At 38.4% G+C, this 16,912-nt stretch overlaps 1 protein-coding gene across 21 annotated transcripts in view; it reads left to right on the top strand.

Annotated features, from left to right (window-relative positions):
* The window catches only part of MEF2C (myocyte enhancer factor 2C), a 163,079-nt gene that overhangs the window by 106,362 nt on the left and 39,805 nt on the right, over positions 1–16,912 (top strand). For 14 of the 21 annotated variants that reach the window (XM_023215027.3, XM_023215025.3, XM_023215035.2 and 11 more), the window contains exon 4: positions 14,604–14,747. In XM_023215027.3, coding sequence (XP_023070795.1) covers positions 14,604–14,747 — 144 coding nt within the window. Of the gene's footprint in view, positions 1–14,603; positions 14,748–14,806; positions 14,945–16,912 lie in introns of all 21 variants that reach the window. The other 7 variants (XM_023215038.1, XM_023215036.1, XM_023215040.1 and 4 more) reach the window with 2 other exon arrangements.

Raw genomic sequence — 16,912 nt, 5'->3', positions numbered from 1 at the left:
TAGCATTCAGAGCATAAGGAAAATAAATTGAGACAAGTTTGATTTTAATTATTAGTTAATTTAATTTGGAAACATAAATTTTGAAAAAAACCTGATAAAATAATAAAGTAACTTAGCCTTGATTAGCCTACAGTATCAATAATAGTACACTTCCCAAAATATTTCTTATGAATTATATTTTATTTGTAAGTATTTAATCTAGAAGGAAGGATCTGTTTGCCATAACGCAATGTATATTAGGAATTTTCAGATTGTATTTATTCATGACTCGTGCCCTCTTCGAGCAATTACACTCAATTCCTAATTGCCTACACTAGTGAAAAAGGATCCTTCACGTTAGTGCCATAAAACAGCAAGAACTACAATGTGAGTCCAGGCACAGCAACCCCCAATAACAAATGAGCCAGGAAACTAGCAGGCAAGTCCCAGTGGAAAGCTGAGCAGAAGACCCTAACTCTGAAATGCTACTGGCACTTTTGATGTCGGTCCTAGAAATAACTCTGATTATTTTTCTGGTACCAGCTGGAAATAATTATATTGTTAGGTAAGCAAATAAAGGCCCTCTAATTAGCAAACTTGAAATTTACATTAATTTATGAAATTCTCAGGGCCCAGTACTCTGCCAGGTCCTAAGGATACCCAGACACAAGGCACAGACCTGCCCTCAAGGAGCATAGCCTTGTGTGGAACAGAGGCAGGCACACAGTGGCATTGCAGCATGCAGAACTACGACAGGACTGCAGGAAAGATGAGTTTAAATAAAGAAAGCCACTGGAATGACGTCAGTGTGTTTGGTAAATGCAGCAGAAGTCTTGAGAAACTGCCTGAGAATTGTGAAGCACATTTATTTTTAAGCACCTGAAGCTCTTATTAAACAGTCCTATCAAACTTTCTTTCATCAGACACCTACCCAAGTCAACGGAATGTAAAATCCACCACTTATTACAAATTCACATATTAGGTGAGTGGTAAGGAGATAACAACTACAGAGGATAAATGGATTCAATTCTCTCCATCTCTACAAGTAATCTATAATGTGACAGGAGAGCTAAGAGGTAGAAACTTACTTTGGAAGGCCAAGGTGGGCAGATCACGAGGTCAGGAGATCGAGACCATCCTGGCTAACACTGTGAAACCCTATCTCTATTAAAAATACAAAAAATTAGCCAGGCGTGGTGGGAGAATGGCGTGAACCCGGGAGGCAGAGCTTGCAGTGAGCCGAGATCGCACCACTGCACTCCAGTCTGGGCGACAGAGCGAGACTCCATCTCAGAGAAAAAAAAAAGAAAGAGGTAGAAACTTATTTTATTTGCAGAGTCCGGGCACGGTGGCTCAAGCCTGTAATCCCAGAACTTTGGGAGGCCAAGACGGGCAAATCACGAGGTCAGGAGATCGAGACCATCCTGGCTAACACGGTGGAACCCCGTCTCTACTAAAAAATACAAAAAAACTAGCTGGGCGAGGTGGCAGGTGCCTGTAGTCCTGGCTACTTGGGAGGCTGAGGCAGGAGAATGGCATAAACCCAGGAGACAGAGCTTGCAGTGAGCTGAGATCTGGCCACTGCATCCAGCCTGGGCGACAGAGCGAGACTCTGTCTCAAAAAAAAAAAAAAAAAAAAAAAAAAAAAGAAACTTATTTGCAGAAAAGAAACAATTATTTGCATTTTAAGTTTACTGCTATGAGTTTTGGAGATCTGGTCTGTGAGACTTTCTTAATGCATGATGTAGTTGTGGGTAGATAGAAGTTTGTTCCCTGACCAATTGACAACATCCTATAAATCTAACAACTTCTACCTCCAGGTCAACTGTTGAACCTGCAAGGAGCCTTTTCCCCAGATCTCTGACTTCCAGTTGGCCTTTCTGCCTCTTGTTCACTAGGGAGTACATGCTGGTTTCCTGTCCTTATGCCAAGTCTGACGAAGCCCCAGGATGTCTGTCTGCTGGCTTAACTGGCCCTGGATCAGCAACTGTCCCCTGACCAGCAACCGTCTACCCATTATACCTTTCACCGCCTCTGTTAAGCAGAAGGTTTGCCAGGACATGAACCAATACAATGAAAATACTAATACTGCATTAACCAAGTCCCAGGAGAGATTTTACATGGAAAGGGACAAGTAATATACAAGTAAGACTAGAGACCAAGACTACTCACCTTTTACAGACCTGGCAAACCTAACTAAAAGGCGAGAGAGGTTTGGTTTTCAAGGGGAAATGTTTGCATTCCTAGCCACTAGCTTTTGCTTAGTCTGCCTGAGCCTCTCCATTATATATCATCAGGCTGTCCTTACCATTATTCCCCTGTAGGACTCCTATCCAGAAAAGTTAACCAATTTGTAGCAACATTCTACTGTCGGATATCCTACTAGTTGCCAAGGATGGAAAGTCACCAGGAGACTTCCTGTCTGCAAGAATCTTATAATCTAGAAAATGATATAAAAGCAAGAAAACAGATAGCAACAATATGAAGTAAATGTTAATTGCATAGCTCTAAGGAAGAATAAAAGAGACATTAATTCTATTAACTCTCTCTTCCACGTGATTTTTTTTCCTTTTATATTTTCAGTTTATGTATGAGGATGGGAGAAGGTGGGATTAAGGGGTGGGTGTTGCTAGTGGTAGAATCAGCGTATATGTAGAGCATGTATACAAACCTAGTAAGTGCCCTCTATGTGTTTTCAGATTTCATTGTAATTCCATTTTAAATAAGAACCTCTGTTGCTACAGCCTTGAATTCTATTATTCTTTTATCGACAATAACAATATTTATTGAGTGTCATCCATGTGCTGGGAACATTCAAGATGCTGTGGATACAGAGGTGAAAAAGACAAAGATTTTGCTGTTATAGAACTTTGTTCTAATACATTGAGACTCTTCTCTCCCCAGGCAGCCACTGGTGGCTGTGACTTACGTATTGTATTTCCACAATCCCAGTGATGCTCTGCACTCCTGATGCTTCACTTTCTCTAACATATCAGAACAATATGGGTATTGAGCAGTGCGTGTTAACAGTTGTCAATGGTAGTCTCTGGGATGGCATGTCACAAGCTCAGGCAAAACCCTCAATTAGCATCTAAGTGAGTCGTCACAGGACATATTAACTGGGGACATAGAATATAAGAGACCCTCACCACTCATTGCTATCAGATCACTACAGAATAACCGAAACCAAAGTGAAAATTTTCAAGAGTGAATGATTTATAGCCACTCCTTGAAGAGCAGGTCAGTTTATTAGGAAGAGGGAGAAATCAATTTTAAAAAGATTTGAATGTCAGGTATTATGTGGGAAGAAGTTGAGGATGCCATAAATGAAATCTGTGTTCACTATCCAGAATTGGTCCTTGAAAAATCTCTCTACTTGCCATTTAAGAAATTGAAGAATAGAAATAACTTGCAGTATTTTTGGTGCTGTCCCAAATCAAACAGTGTTATTGGTGATGTTGGCCCTATGACTTAAGACATGAAAACCACAACAGTGAGAATGTTCCCCATCAGGACAAGGGCCAGCCCAGGAGAAAAGTGGGCCAGGGTCAAGCCCATTAGATGTCTTTACCTCTCTTCAGCCTGGCAGAGATCCAGGTTGGGAGACGTGAATTAAAGGAAACAGTTCAGTCTTCATCTTGAGAGTTCCTGACTGTCTGAAATAAGGATTTTGATATCTTAAGTTCTCAGGTATGATCAAAATAGTCATGACACAAGTCAATCAGTTGCCAACCTCAAGTCTTTATTTTGCAATGCCCTTATGGAAAGTTCTGTGTATACTCTCCTTTTCTGATAAGCTGGTAATAAACTGGAGATCCCAACTGACAGAGATTCTTTAAAGTACATCAAGGGTAATGTCCTTGTTTTGGAGGGAAGACGTAGAAATAGAGAAGAGAACAAACAAAGGTGTCTATTGCAGTAAGTTTGATTTTCAAAATGTTTGTGTCTTCCTGGCAGTAACAGAGCAGCAGCCACAGATGACTTGGAAGCCCATAATGCCCCAGACTCTGAGCAGGTCTAAACACAGAGAAATCCCATCTTTTGTGACCCAGATACAATAGTCTGTGTCACCTCCTCCATTCCCTCAACTCCCACAGGGATGTCCTTTGCAGCAATCATGAAGTCATTCCAGAGATTGCTTTAACCTACCAGAACTTGTACTCCTTACATTTTGAGGTAATAATCTTATTAAAACAAATAAATAGTACTGTCACTCTACAAGACCACCCAACTCATTTCAATTAGTCTGTCACTGTTAGAAAGTATGGCTGTCAAGTTTGTTTGCTTATTCATTTATCCAGTGAACTGTAACTGAGAATCTTGGTTGAGCCCACACCAAGCCCTGTGTTAGGGACCAGAGATGCCCATTTTTCACAGAACTCACTACCTGGTGGTGAAGCAGACATGTTTAACAATAAATTACAATATACCACATATAAAAACAAAGAGGTAAAGGACTGTACAGGTACAGAGAAGGAAGTCCCTGAGTGCCTTCTACAAGTGTTAGGACAAAGCTTCACCAAGTAAGTGAGGGCATTAGGTAGTAGGATGTCCTAGGACAATTAAGGTTTGTGTAACTGAGAGGAGGAGTATATCAGGATATTCTAGCAAGGCTTGAATGGTGTATATCAAAGCAGTGTTTCTAAAGGATCGAGCCGACTTGGCAAATGACATGAAATTTCCCCCTTGGCCAAAACCCAGGGATATAGTTTGGCTGTATCCTCACCCAAATTTCACCTTGAATTGTTATAGTCCCCATGTGTCATGGGAGGGACCCAGTGGGAAGTAATTAAATCTTGGGGATGGATCATTCCTGTGCTGTTCTCATGATAGTGAATAAGTCTCGTGAGATGTGATGGTTTTATAAATGGGGATTCCCCTGCACAAGCTCTCTTGGCTGCTGCCACGTAGGACATGCCTTTGCTTCTCCTCTGCCTTGTTCCATGATTATGAGGCCTCCCCACCCATGTGAAACTATGAGGCCATTAAACCTATTTTTCTTTATAAATTACTTAGTCTTTGTATGTCTTTATTAGCAATGCGAGAATGAGCTAATACACACAGTACGCTGGAGACAAGAGGAAATGAGCCTAGAGGAAGGTGGAGGGTTTGTAAGGAGAACAGCCATACAATTAGATGTGCATTTTAATTAGTCCCTGCCAGAAGTATGAAGGAAGATTGACTGGAATGTGGGAGTCCAAAAACAAACAGATAAAGCACAGGAGACCTAATAGAAAGAATAAAGATAAGTGAGTCAAGAAATGATGGAATCAAGGGTGATTTCTGGGTTTTCAGCTTGAACAAGTACGTTGTAACATTTGCTAGGAAGGGAAAGATGAGAGAGAAATGGATGAAAGGGTAGGCTGGAATCCAGAAAATAAATGGGAAAAGAAATGATATAGTAGAAGAGATCATGGGAAATCCTGTAGAAATGAGGAAATGTGGTGACTCAAAAGATAGCTCAGAAGTGACTGGCGAGTGCAAAGATGTAGGCTGTAAGCTACTCATTTCAAATGGTTAATCATGCATAGACTCAAATTGAATAAAAAGGCATTTACAACTAGGAAATAAAAATAGTGATTTGACTTACTTTGATGACCCAGGATAACGTCTGCATATTTTGTTAAAATAAGTCATTAATAGTTTATAAAAGATGCTCCAATATGTTATTTGCAAAGCACCAGTGCCTCAAGATGCAGCCTTTTTGTCCCTGTAATCCATTTGCAAGTAAAATGCCTACTCTAAAATGGTTACTATGTGAAGTTACAATTATTATACATTGTATACTTTCAAAAAACCTGCTCCCTGTTCTTTATTAATTTACTTCTTTCCTCTCTCAGCCTTTGTTTAATTTATAGTTCTGTCTTGTATTTTCCTTCCTCATTTAAGAAATCACTAACATTGCCCATTCTTCAAACAACCTACAATTTGATTCTTTGCATTCCAGCCTTTCTTTTCTTAACTTGCATTATAAAGATTATTAGGATAGGCTGGACACAGTGGCCCATGCCTGTAATCCCAGCACTTTAGGAGGCTTAGGTGGGTGGATTACATGAGGTCAAGAGTTCAAGACCAGCCTGGACAACATTGTGAGATCCCATCTCTACCAAAAAATACAAAAATTAGCCATGTGTGATGGCACACACCTGTAATTCCAGCTACTTGGGAGGCTGAGGTGGGAAGATCACTTGAACCCAGGAGGCAGAGGTTGCAGTGAGCTGAGATCACACCAGTGCACTCCAGCCTGGGCGACAGAGCGAGATTTCATCTAACAACAACAACTATAGATATAGATATAGATACAGATATAGATATATAGAGATAGGATTGACTGCATATACTATCATGCATTTCAATCATTATATATTAAATGTTCTCTCTTTAATATTTCGCTTCACATCTTCTGGATTGAGGATCTCAGGGACTGTTTTACAGCTAACGTGTGCCAGACTTCCCCATCTCAGTCCCATTCTAGGCCAACTCATGATGCATGCCCTGTCCGGGTTCCAAGAGAGGTTTGGTGGAAGAATCCTTATAAACACCAAATCCTTGATCTGTCCTGAGGAAGCCTGAAACATCTGATTGGCCCCAGAATCACCCTGATTTTCCATGAATTCCCTCAGGCAAAGGTTGGCCCAGAATAAGACCAATGTGAAAAGCCCAGGAGAATAGTGGAGCAGTAGACTAGCATCCAAGAATGGGGGAAAACGATGAATTTTGCCCAAGAATTTGAAAGCATGCTTAATTCAGATTTATAGTATCTGACTCACATTCACAAATTTCCCTGTGCTCTTTCCTACAAAGGTTTTGTTTTTCCTTTTCTAACCTTTACCTTCTGCCTGAAATATCAGTCCCTTTTTTCTCTTTCCGTGCTGAAAATTCTGTGCCCTCTTTCAGCTACCCTTTTGATTACTGAGATTATATGCTTACAACTTTCTGGCATTAAAGATTTCATTGACTGCTCAGTTTTTCTGAGGGTCTGTATTTAGATCAGTACCCCCAAATTGAAGCCTTCAATAATGTAAAATTTGTGAGCTATAATGTTTCATACATGTACAAATTATGCCTACATTGCACTGCTTTCTAACTTAAAAACTGTACATTTCAAAAAACAGTAAATTTGTGAGTTATTAAGAGGGAATAAAAACACCGAGTTTTAACATAGTGTGAAATGGTAACATGAATGGAAAAAAAAGAAATTCCTGTTGCAAAATACTGTACTGAGACTAATTTTCCTCTCTCTAACATTTGAATATTCTTTTCTGTTCTATTCATCTATTCATTTCAGTTTGTCATGAGTGCCACAAATATCTAGTACATTCCAACCACTTGCCAGGCCTTGTGCTGAGTTCTGGTGATACAAGATGACAAACTATTTCTAACCTCTAGTAGCTCATGGTAGCAGGAAGAAAAACACATAAACAAATCATTTTTATCAAATGTCCAGAAAAATCATCTTAGCATCCGGAGGACCACAGGCAGCACCTGACATATAGTAGCAGTTAGTAAATATGTATCAAGGGATCTGGATCCTAGTACGGCCTTTGCCTCCAGCCAGCCAGACAGCCTCAGGCAAGCCAAGAAACCTCCACATACATTAACATTGAAGTGGAAATGTGTGTTCCATTCATTTAGCTAGCATTTATTGAGCACCTACAGTAGGTCAGCCTGCTCTATGGTGAAACGCCAAAGTGAATAAAGCAAAGTGCTTTGTTAAGGACCTCTCAATCTAGCAGTGGGAGAAAAACACATAAATAGTCAATAATGTGTGATTAAGACTATAATGGGAAGATGTGCAGAATAAAATGAGTGCATAAATGAAGGAGAAACTGATTCAGCCCTGGTGATCAGAAAGTCTAAAGAAAGGAGACAATGTGTCAGCTGAGCTTTGAAGGAGGAACAGATACTGGTGGGCTCATTCCTGAAGGAGAGCCCAGCTTGAGCAGGGATGCAGAAGGAAAGGCATGCAGCATATGCACCGTTATTCCTCACCCGCTGTGGGCATGAGGAAGGGCCAGATGATGCTTGGTGTTCTCATCCAGACTAGAGTATCAATAATTAGCACGATTTGAATGTTTATGTCAAATAATTTGTGGCCCTTAGAACAGAGTTGGTGGATGTTTCCTTGTGTTCAATACATGAAAAGGCTTTCAGAGCTTTAATTAGTGTGTCTTTTATTTCCATTATTTGAAGATGAAAATGATTCAGTGAAAAAAATTTCAGCTCCAGTATTAAGATTATCTTTTGAGGAAGCATATAAAAATAAAAACAATGACAATCTGCAACTCTATCCATCCCTTCCCCAGTAGAAGTTGATATCTGGCCATAATGAGCATTAATAAATAACCTAGAGGAACACAGTATTGTATGGTTTTATATTTCCATCTTTTTATGAAAATTTTTACAAGTGAATAATTTTTGGTAAAATCTAATTTTTTCGTACTCTGTATTGGAAATGATTTGCTTGCCTAATTAAAGTTTACCTGCTGATTATACTAAATTTAATATATTAATGTATTTCATATATTAATTCATTTCTAGAATAAGAACAAAGAAAAGGGACTATGGTACTACAGGGAGAGATAGTATAGACAATGCTTACAGTTTGTGGGGAAATTTCTTGACATCTAATCTTCCCCCAACCTAAGGCAAAAACCATACAATATTATAAGTCAGGTCAGAGCTTTTTAGTTTTAAATTTGTATTGGCTGCATTCCTAACACATAAGTGCACAAAACAGTATCTGACACATAGTAGGTTTTCAATAATCATTTGCCAAATAAATGTTAAATGAAGTAAGTCACTGGGCTCAGTCCTCAAACCACCTCTCCGTAGATACTAAAGGGTCAGGAAGCAGCAGCAGCATGAATACCAGCACACCAATATGGAAACACTTTTAGGAAATATTCTTAGAAACTCCATTTATAGGCAGTATTCATTTCAACTGCACTTCCTATTCCTACGTGAATTTACTACTTTCTAAAGATTATTCAGCTTGTTAAGAGTAGATACTTATCTTCATAAAGCTGTGAACGACAAGCAAAAAGTGATTTAGGATCAGAGGAAAGGAAACTACCTTTTCTAAGTTGATGCTTTTTTTTCTTGGCTTTTGTGTGAACATGACATTCATGCAACTAATAGTAATAATTCCTGCATGTGTTCTTGACACATTAACCCTCTGAAGTAAAGATCACACTACCTATGCAAGAAAGTGTGATTACTTGAATTTTTAACAAAGGTTAATAGGAGTAACTTGGGGGCTTCTCCAGGTTTCTCTGCCTGTGGAATGGGCAGGCACAGGGAAAGGATGATGATGAAAATATACATTCTCGAGGACTGAGATTTGCAGACATGAAAAGAAATTGAGTAGTTGAAAGCTTTTAGTCTGTGTTACTGGTTCTCTGAAAAATAAAAGCTGAATTTTACATAAATAGCATTAATATAAAAATACAATTTCATATAATTGAAAAAGGTCAATAATTTACTTATTTCTTTATACTAACAGGAGATAATTTTTGAAAGAATAAAAGGAAAAAAATTTGTAAATCACAAAATAGTATTTAAGAAGGGAAAAATCAGTTTTAATCACTGCATAGGAAAAGGATTTTCTGGTTGATAACATAATGCCTAAAACAAGAAATGAGAGCTCCATGTGGCATTCTTTTTCATTTATATTCCTTTCAGTAACGAAATAGAATCTGTTCCCCTAATGAAATTCTATTTCATTAGAATTTTTGAAGCACCTGTCACCTATCATCATCAGTTTGTACGTATTTCAAGTTTTTCCGATGAGCAAATGGAATAATGCAGGGTCCATATGTCCACATGTCTGGGAGGAAAGATTCCACGTGGTTTTTGGATTACCTGTCTGGACTCTTTCTCCCATTTATTGCTTGGAATATGTCACCTTCTGTCAATCTAATTACTCCTCTAGGAAACGGCTGTTCTCAGCTCACAGTATGACAATCGCTGTCTTGTGAAAATATCCCAGAAGCCTCTGTAGTTGATGGATCTACCTCAACAGTGTCACTCTGACGTGGAAAACTGACTTCAGTATACAGGCTTACTTAAGATTTACTTGAGTTCTCTGAGGAAAGAGTTTCTTTAGATACGTAAGAAGAGAAGCTGGTGGTTTTAGGAGATCTCTTGCCTTATCTTGACATACGGGAATAAATCTTTTCAAAACATAGTCAGCTGAGAGACAATATATACATCTTGGACTTCTAGCCCCTGTAAAAGAATAACAATTGAAGTACCTGCATTACCTGACCAGTGACACTTGTAAAAGATCAGAGAAGCTTTCAAAGTCCAACAGCAGAGATTTTGATTTTGCTAGAAAAGGGCCCAAAGGAATAATGCTTATTTATCCATTTAGTCAGCCCTTTCGTTCATATCGACTATTCATTACTGTGATGAAGACAGACTTGGCTGAATCTAACAGAAATTCTTTTGTTATCATTAAACAGCTGTAGATTTTTAATATAATAAAGATAAAACTGCTCTTATAGTTCCACATTCACACTATGATATTCAAGTTTGTGCCATCACTTCCATTTTCAGAGCTTTATAATTCCACCATAATCATTTGTTCTTGGCAGAAATGTGTTATACAAGCACTCAGCTGAGGATAATATTTTTGAACATTTTTTCAATGTTCTTTCTGGTTATGTGATTATGGGAATTTGGAACTCAATATTAATTTGCTCTTCAGTTTTGTGTTTGTATATCTCAAAATGCTCTTTTTTAAATAACACAATTTAACTTGAATCATTACTTAGATTCGGGTGATATTCATAGCAAGATAATGCAGTCAGATAACAAGAAGAATGTATCGGGAGAAAATGAGCCACATTTTTCATTCTCATCACTGCCATTTCCTTTGTGACTCCATGCCACCTGCCTTGTTTGTTTAATAGTTTATATAATTCTTCAGGTACAAAGTGAGCTGCTGACCTAATTGGTTTTTTTCATTCATAAACTGATGGGTTTTATTGACCAATATACACTCCAAGTCTTGACTAAAATTTGACATCTAAGAAAATCAATATTTTAGCTATATTTTCATACTTGAAATTTTCCCTCAGCCTAATTTTTTTTAATTTCTACTTTTTTATTTTTATTTTTATTTTTATTTTTTTTGAGATGGAATCTCGCTCTCTTGCCCAGGCAGGAGTGCAGTGGCGTGATCTCCGCTCACTGCAAGCTCTGCCTCCCGGGTTCAAGTGATTTTCCTGCATCAGCCTCCCAAGTAGCTGCGATTACAGGCACGCGCTACCATGCCCGGCTAATTTTTTTTTTTTATTTTTGGTAGAGACAGGTTTCACCATGCTGGCCAGGCTGGTCTCGAACTCCTTACCTTGTGATCTGCTTGCCTCGGCCTCTCAAAGTGCTGGGATTACAGGTGAGAGCCACCATGCCCAGCCAATTTCTACTTCATTTATTTCAGTATCCAGTGTACTACTATAGTTACATATGACTGAGAGAGATCTAGTCTGCACCCATCACTTCACACAGGTGGGAAAACGGGCAAGGGAAAGGCGGGCCCCACACTGTCTCCAGGCAGGAGGCAAATACTCGTTGACTGACCTTGGCCATCACGTTTGAGACCTGGCATAGGTTTATCTAATCTCTTCATGGAAGACTTGTGGAGATAATGGGTTAATATTTGTGAAGATCTTTCAACAAAGTGTAATTGATGTTTGAATTTTTATAAACCAAACACAATATCTACCCCCTGAAAGCTTTGTGAGAATATTTAGCACACATGTATGTGCCAGATGGATTGTAATGACAGTTGATAGGCCTCTCCTAACCCTTGCGTTCTGTTGTCAGAAATCTGCATATCAAAACAACTATAATTTTTATAATAAGATTTATTGGTTGAAAGATTTGGATGCACACTGAAAAATCTACTGCCTAGATAAGACTATAAATTAACATTATGGAAGGCTTTAAATTAAAGGTTTATATAAGAAAATTCTTGGCAGGGTGCCATGGCTCATGCCTGTAATCCCAGCATTCTGGGAAGCTGAGGCAAGAGCATCACTTGAGTCCAGGAGTTCAAGAGCAGCCTGGACAACATAATGAGACCCTGATTCTACAAAAATAATTTTTAACCAGGTGTGGTGGCACACACCTGTAGTCCCAACTTCCCAGGAGGCTGAGGTGGAAGGATTGCCTGAGCCTAAGACATGGAGACTGCAGTGAGCTATGACCGTGCCACACTGCATTCCAGCCTGGGCAACAGAGAGAGACTTTGTCTCTAAAAAAAAAAAAAAGAGAGAGAGAGAGAGAAGGAAAGAATATTTTTAACATGTCTTATAGAAATATAGATAGATAACTTTTGAAAACTATCAAATAATATTTTCTTGATCTTACCTATTTTTCTCTATACAAATGAATTCTAATGAAAAATGGAATATAATGCAAAACACTCAGAAAGTATTCTTAAAAGCTCAAAGATATGCGGAGATCAAAGCAGAAACACATCATAATACAACAGTTATCAGCCAGAAGAATGTTCTTGTAGTTGAGATAATAAGAAAAGAGTATGAAGCACAAGAAGTTAAGTTAGTAAATAAAATTATTATTCCAATGTATTGTGATGTTCTTTATCGTATTGTGGTAGAAAGTCTCTAAAAGTACTTATTATGAATGAAAAATGATGCCTGTAGATCAACGATAAGGGGACAGGTGGCCCCACCAATTATAAATTCCCCAAGATTGTAAATGTATATTTTATCATACTGTGTCAAAATATTCATTTTAATATTCAAACATTTTACCACATAATAAGCTGTAACCATATGTTTATTTGTTATATGATACCACTATAACATTAATAAATATTTACAGAGCCACTGTGTATCCTAGATATATTAGAAATGATAGCTTTCTTGATTTTTGATTTTAAGTGAAAATATTCAGTGCCTCAGAAACTAATTTTAAATAATGTTCCATTTGTTACACATTGGTAAGAGCCAAGGAGTTTAGATTTTTAAGACTGCCACCCCCCTTTTTAACTCATGTTGTTTTATTTATTTTCCCCAATTGCATGAATTAAAGATGGGGTGTTATCTCAGCTTTGAATTCCTTAGCTTGATGTCGCAGCTTTTGCTTTATTTGTATGTGAATTCTGTCTTTAATAAAGATGAGCTCTGCTGAACTTTCCATTAATGAGAAACACTTAGGTATGCATCTCTTTATAACGGATCTTGGTGGTACCAGGAAAATTCAGAAATGTTGCTAGTCTATTAATAATTAACATGGCAAGCTGTATGATTAATCAGAAGTTTTATGATCTCTAAAAACATAACATTATCTCTGTAAATTGAATTGTATACAATTACGTTGACAACCATTAGTTTAAAAAAAAAAAAAAAAAAGCAGGCCAGGGTGTGGTGGCTCAGCCTATAATGGCAGCACTTTGGGAGGCTGAGGCAGGCGCATCACATGAAGCAAGGAGTTTGAGACCAACCTGGCCAGCATAGAGAAGCCCGGTGCCTATTAAATATACCAAAATTAGCTGGGCATGATGATGTACCCAGCCACCCGGGAGGCTGAGGCAGGAGAATCACTTGAACCCAGAAGGCAGAGGTTGTAGTGAGCCAAGATCGCTCCACTGCACTCCAGCCTAGGCAACAGAGCAAGATTCTGTCTCAAATTTAAAAAAACAAGTAAAACTCAGGACTCCTAACTCATACTTTTTCTGTTACAATGTTACATTAGTATTTATTCTATGATGGCTGAGACTAGATCAGACCCACATCCAGGAAACAGGAGGTTCAAGATGAGGCACTGACATTTTACTTTCATGTGTCAGTCTCAGGGCGATTCCTACTCAGCTGAAAAACTAGGAGGAACCCTGGCTAGTTTGGTAGTTACTGACTTGGTTACCTGTTTTCAGAGTCCTTCGTCTTCCTTACTCAGCTCAGCTGTTTTCACTTTTCTTTCCACCTGTGTTTAGGAAGAGCCCTTCTCAGTATTACAAATTTTGATAAGATTTTCACATATATGGAACCCTAACAAACAAAAGTAGTTCTCCACATAAGCACAGTGTCTGAGCATTCTTCACCTATACTTGGTGGGGATATTAGCCATGTTCTCTTCTACCCTTTAGCTGTCAAGTACATCAGAAGTGGAGGCTGTGGGCGCAGGACACGACTAATGCAAACCATTAGTTTAAATTCACACTTGGATCTGCTTCCAACATTTCTGCTTTTGTCATCATCACAGGTTCAGAAATCATTGAGTAACGTCCTGATTTCTAATTTTTCTGTGGGAAGAGAGTGTTGCAATTTGCCACTTTAATTGTATTCTGCTGTAATTGTCTTTCACTAGATATTTGAAGCACATATGAATTCTGCATCATGAAACTTGAGTCCTTATACCTTCTGTTCGTTGACTGAATTTAGTTGCAAGAGGAATCTTTTGCTTTTATTTTTTTAAACTGCTGATGAGCACTCAATTGAAATGACTCAGTTTTCATCTGTGGTTTCTCTTCCCTAATAGAATAAAGCATATGTAATAACCTGAAATACTGGACAGCTTGAACTTCTTTAATGCCCCTGAATGTCTCTTACAGCCTTTGTCTAGGTTTGAACTTTCTGAATTATGTATTTCAGACGTTGAGAAAGAAGGGCCTTAATGGCTGTGACAGCCCAGACCCCGATGCGGACGATTCAGTAGGTCACAGCCCTGAGTCTGAGGACAAGTACAGGAAAATTAATGAAGATATTGATCTAATGATCAGCAGGCAAAGATTGTGTGTAAGTACTCGGAACACCCTTCATTTTTTTTACTCTTGATATTTCTCTGAACCTGGCAGGCATTGAACAAGAAAGAAAACAAAGGCTGTGAAAGCCCCGATCCCGACTCCTCTTATGCACTCACCCCACGCACTGAAGAAAAATACAAAAAAATTAATGAAGAATTTGATAATATGATCAAGAGTCATAAAATTCCTGTAAGTACCAAAGGTAGATGGCTGGTCTGCTGATAACTGCTGCAGTAACATACCTTAACCCTCTCAGTGATGGCTTTCTCTAAGACTCTTCCGAAAGTCAAACAGATAAATAGCCATCTCATTCCACGGGCAGCTCATTTAGAAAGCAAACCCTAAAAGATGCTGAGATTATGTAATCTAACGGAGTTGCCATCGAAAAGTTCATTCTGAGGTAGAACAGTTCACAGCAGGAAGAGAAAGATTTATGAGACACACCCTGAATTTACACAATGTTTTAAACACACAGTCCACGCAAATCACAATACACGAGTAAAACACTGGAACCTCCTTCCAGGCAAGTTTGAGAATTGCCATAAAATACGTAAGATTATACATTGTTTGCTGAGAGCTGATACACAAGTGGGTCAGCAATTCTTTAATGTAAACTGACAATCATCACCTAAATAAAAGGTGATTTCTGAATAAAACTTCAGCCCCTCTCACTATACATAAAATTCAGCAACAGCACTGAAGGGTTAAAGCTAATGCTCGCTGCAGGGAACAGACTGCATGAAACCTAATGGTAAGATTTCAACATGTTTGTGTGCTGGGGTGATTTTAAAGCTTTATCAGAATATTATCCGCTTTGCCATCAACATTTTCCATGCTTTAACATTTGGCTAATTTTTGTTTTAACCAAATGAAAAAAATTCTAACAGTCAATCATATGCCTTGCCAGATATTTAAGAGAAATAACTGCATGTATTATTTTTTTGTCCACATATATAGGAGGAAAGTGCGTACTTTTTGTTAGATTCTGTCATCAATCAAATAATGTTAATTTTGTGGCATAAAGGGGTGAAACCCAAGGCTCACATGCCTTCTGAATAACTAATGTTAGTGTCTGAACCCTAATTATATACAAGCTCCTCAGTAGGTAATCAGTTCCTTTCGAAAAAAGTTCATTTTTTGTAAGTTAGCAAATCAGCCTAAACCTGAAAATTGAGAGAGACTGAAGTGAAAATATGTTTTGGTGATTACAAGTGCAGATATGTGGGGACAAAGCTCGAGGCCAAATTCACAACTTCACTCACAAGATAAATTGATATTTTACCATAGTAGCTGCACACTCAAACCTGTATTGAATTAAATTGAACACTTTAAAACTTATTTACAAAATGTGTGTGCATATTAAAATTTCTGTCCTCATAAATACCTGCTTCTTTTGTTAAATGAAATAATGTCAGCAGTAGAACTTTTGTTGAATCCGAATTTTTAATACACTGTGTCATGAAGGAAAGCTAAGTGCTGTAAATTCTTAAAGGTTTCATAAAACTGAGTATTATATGCACACATTCATAGTGGGCACCTTGTGAAATGGAGTATTTAGTATTATATGCAGCTATGCATACTTGTTATGTCCAGAATTATTAAATGATAAAATATTCATTGGGATTTTATTTTGCCCAGAAGGAAAAGAGAAACGGCTCCTTTGGGCCTATCTGTCTATCTATCTATCTATCTATCTATCTATCTATCTATCTATCTATCTATCTATCTATCTATTTATTTATTTTGAGACGGAATTTCACTCTTGTTGCCCAGGCTGGAGTGCAATGGTGCAATCTCCGCTCACTGCAACCTCTGCCGGCCTCAGCCTCCCGAGTAGCTAGGATTACAAGCATGTGCCACCACGCCCAGCTAATTTTGTATTTTTAGTAGAGACAGGGTTTCTCCATGTTGTTCAGGCTGGTCTCGAATTCCTGACCTTAGGTGATCCACCCGCCTGGGCCTCCCAAAGTGTTGGGATTACAGGCGTGAGCCACTGCGCCACGCCATTTGGGCCAATTTTTAGTTCTTATGGTCTGAGTTTCTCTTGCTATATAATACATTGGTGTGGAGCAGCTGTGCAGTAAGGTTTGTGAGTGTAGGATGTTAAGGCAGAGTGCCTTAGGTGTGTCAGACAGTAAGAATCCCCTGCACAGTTGA

The sequence above is a fragment of the Piliocolobus tephrosceles genome, chromosome 4 (genome assembly GCF_002776525.5).
Source record: "Piliocolobus tephrosceles isolate RC106 chromosome 4, ASM277652v3, whole genome shotgun sequence".
Taxonomy (NCBI): domain Eukaryota; kingdom Metazoa; phylum Chordata; class Mammalia; order Primates; family Cercopithecidae; genus Piliocolobus; species Piliocolobus tephrosceles.
The sequence above is the reverse complement of the archived record's forward strand: the minus strand, read 5'-3'. Positions and strand labels throughout refer to the sequence as shown.